This window comes from Oryza glaberrima, chromosome 10 (genome assembly GCF_000147395.1).
Source record: "Oryza glaberrima chromosome 10, OglaRS2, whole genome shotgun sequence".
NCBI classification, from domain to species: domain Eukaryota; kingdom Viridiplantae; phylum Streptophyta; class Magnoliopsida; order Poales; family Poaceae; genus Oryza; species Oryza glaberrima.
In genome coordinates this window covers 4,060,948-4,064,533 of record NC_068335.1, presented here as the reverse complement: position 1 = coordinate 4,064,533, position 3,586 = coordinate 4,060,948, and the positions used below count along the sequence as shown (strand labels likewise).

At 43.3% G+C, this 3,586-nt stretch overlaps 1 protein-coding gene across 1 annotated transcript; it reads left to right on the top strand.

The window, feature by feature from the left end:
- The first annotated feature begins 1,434 nt into the window (after window positions 1–1,434).
- Window positions 1,435–3,181, top strand: LOC127753213 (premnaspirodiene oxygenase-like). Its single transcript, XM_052278685.1, has 2 exons — window positions 1,435–2,328; window positions 2,419–3,181. The coding sequence occupies exons 1-2, from the start codon at window positions 1,435–1,437 to the stop codon at window positions 3,034–3,036; spliced, it is 1,512 nt and encodes a 503-aa protein (XP_052134645.1). The 3' UTR covers window positions 3,037–3,181.
- Window positions 3,182–3,586: the final 405 nt, after the last annotated feature.

The window sequence follows — 3,586 nt, the reverse complement described above, 5'->3', positions numbered from 1 at the left end:
TCACACAAGACAAAGATATTGGAGAAGGAATCTCAAATGTTCCTAGCTATGGACTGCTAACATATCCCCAACAGATACATTGCACACGAAATAATATTATGAAGGGATAACATATCTGACTTTTTTCTTGTATTGTTTAGTCAAATGCATTTATCCTCTCATGAACAATAAGCTCAGATATCTTGCTACCTCGTCATCACCTATTTGTTTCGACATTTAATTTTTTTTTTTTGATATAGAGGTACAATGATGAGCATCTAATCTACTGACGTGGAAGATTTTATTTTGTAAGAAATACGGGTATTTTTTGCTTAATATATCTTCCATACATCAGCCCAATCTGTACAATATAGATTTCACCAAAGGTCAGCACTAGATATATCAAACAAAAGACTCGTATCTCTACAAAATTCTCGTGTCAGAACCAATAGCAATAACCAGACATAAAATAGGAATAACTCAGAGATAAGCAGCCATTTCAGCTGACTTAACACAGTTTTTCCGATACCCTCTGCTAGTGGAAGCTCATGCACAACTTTTGCAAAACCTGTTAGGAGATTTGAACATCTATACTAATATAAAAAAAAGAAGTTGTACCCCTCCAATCCTACTAGCCAAATCACTCGGATTAATCCCTACCGTCCATCCGCGTACACGAATTCACCACCGCATATACTAATATAAAAAGGAGGAGTTGTACCCCTCCAATCCTACTAGCCAAATCACTCGGATTAATCCCTACCGTCCATCCGTGCGCACGAATTCACCACCGCACGATTCCACACGCAAACTTCGCTCCTCCTTCTCCACACGCGAAGACTTCGCTCCTCCTCCTCCACGCGTGGACTTCGCTTCTCCTCCTTGCTCGCTCCTCCTCCTCCCTGCATGTAGCGCCGCCGCATCCTCGCCGTCGCCGGAGCTCCTCCCCGCGCGTACTGCCGCCGCATCCTCGCCGGAGCCGCTGCCCACGCCGACATCTTCTGCTGCCGCCGCCAGATCCGGCTTCTTCCCTACCGTCGTGGCCGGATCTGACCTCGGCCCCATCCGCCGCCGCCGCCGAGGTCGGCCCCTCCCGTCCCTGCCGCCGGAGTACATCCATGTTTCCCTCCTCGCTGTCGTCCACAGGCTCCGCCAATGCAATGGCCTCTACCTTCCCTCGACCACCGTCTTCTGGACAAAAAACATTCTTTAAGACCTGTCAATATGAAAAGTACTTGCCATTGATGTTCTCATTTTTTACAACCACCAAACTATAACAGACAATGAGAACCCAGAAACGACTTAACATAATTTTCTGTTCTCTGCACTACGTCACTAATGTGCACACATAATTAAATAAACAACTTGAAGCAACTTGTTGGAGTCCCAATTAATAAGTGCGGAACTCACTACTGATTTCATATATATGCAGCATTTCCGATCCCTTCCTTGCTCATGGCAAATCTCATATACTACTCATTGCTCATCATTCTTCCTTTCCTACTCCTGATTAATTTCTACAAAGCTATGTTCAGCTCCCGCAAGCAAGCCGGACGGCTTCCACCGTGCCCATGGCAGCTCCCTATCATGGGTAGTATACACCATTTGATCGGTGATCTCCCACACCGCTCCTTACGTGATCTATCACGACGGTATGGGCCTGTCATGTTACTCAAGTTTGGACAGGTACCATTCATTATTGTTTCTTCCCCGGAGGCTGCCAAGGATATCATGAAGACTCATGACAGCATATTTGCGACGAGACCGCAAAGCGAGATAATGAAGATCATTACAAAGAGAGGACAGGGGCTTGTGTTCGCGCCCTATGATGATCAATGGAGGCAGCTCCGTAAGATCTGCATCCGTGAGCTCTTGTGTGCCAAGCGTGTCCAGTCCTTCTGCGCCATCCGGGAAGAGGAGGCTGCATGCCTTGTGAAGTCCATATCAAGTGATCAAGCACATCTAGTGAACCTCAGTAAGAAGCTTGCCGACTATGCTACCGATGCAGCTATTCGCATCATCACTGGTACTAGGTTTGAGAATCAAGAGGTTCGCGACAAATTCCAGTACTACCAAGATGAGGGTGTTCATCTTGCGGCAAGCTTCTGCACAGCCAACCTATGCCCATCTCTCCAGCTTGGAAACACTCTGAGCCGAACTGCTCGCAAAGCAGAGATATATCGGGAGGGGATGTTTGCATTCATAGGTGGGATTATTGATGAACACCAGGAGAGGAGAGCACAAGATATGTATCATAAGGAAGACTTGATAGATGTACTCCTAAGGATCCAGCAGGAAGGCTCTCTTGAGTCCCCAGTTAGCATGGAAACAATCAAGTTCTTAATTTTTGTAAGATTTTTGCCATTAGCTACAGCAAAACTACATGAGTTTTCTCCTCATTTTTCTAACCTAATGTTTTTTTTCCAAATTCAATTTTAGGATATTTTGGCTGGGGGAAGTGAGACAGTGACAACAGTATTACAGTGGGCTATGACAGAACTAATGAGGAATCCAACAGTGATGTCCAAGGCGCAAGACGAAGTTAGGGAGGTTTTCAAGTGGAAAAAGATGGTAAGTAATGATGATATAAATAAACTCACTTACCTGCAGTTTGTTATTAAGGAGACTGTACGGTTACATACCCCGGGGCCACTTTTCATGAGGGAGTGCCAGGAGCAATGTCAAGTGATGGGCTATGACGTGCCAAAGGGTACAAAATTTCTACTAAATCTGTGGTCGATCTCAAGAGATCCGAAATATTGGGATGATCCAGAAACATTCAAACCTGAGAGATTTGAGAATGATGCAAGAGATTTCAAAGGAAATGACTTTGAATTCATTCCATTTGGTGCTGGGAGAAGGATGTGCCCTGGTATGTTGTTTGGGCTCGCCAATATTGAGCTGGCTCTTGCAAACCTTTTATTTTATTTTGACTGGAGTCTTCCCGACGGAGTTCTACCCAGTGAATTGGACATGACAGAAAACTTTGGAGTTACTGTCCGGAAGAAGGAAGATCTCTTGTTGCATGCTTCTCTATATGCACAACTTTCTTGCTGATTATTTCCATGGTGAATAATTCAATGGTTGTAATTTTAATGATTTATTATTTTGTCAGTATCCTCATTGTTTGAGGCTTTGATGTTGTGGTTTTCTTTAGCAGAATATACATCTGCAAACTAATATCTGCACCAGTTCCCATCCGTCCAAAATATAAGCATCTTTAGTTTTTTTTATGGAGATTAAAGTGAAGTGAAAAAATTACAATGCATTTAATTAAAATACACACATATGATTATTATAAAGCCCATCTATAACAGGTCAAAAGATAAGGACAAGATTTCCTTATAGCCTCCACAAGGAGTATATTCGACTCGGAGAAACATTCTTAATTAAAATGGTCAGTGTGTTAGGATAAGGACAAGATCTCTTTGTTTGAAGATTGCACTTTGCAACAGCCGACACACCTTGTGGAGTATTTTTCAGATCTTTCTCCCAGTCATTTGTGATGTTCATAGCATGACTTTAGACTGCAATTAGAGTACCCAGATGGTATTCTTGAAGCCCCTCAATGAGAAGTGATAAAGGAATGGAAATGCGTTTTTGTTTA

Excerpts from the sequence above, each read along its gene's own strand:
- LOC127753213 (XM_052278685.1), top strand. The coding sequence starts at position 1,435 with ATGGCAAATCTCATATACTACTCATTGCTCATCATTCTTCCTTTCCTA. Across the intron at positions 2,329-2,418 it reads CAATCAAGTTCTTAATTTTT|GATATTTTGGCTGGGGGAAG; the intron begins GTAAGATTTTTG and ends ATTCAATTTTAG.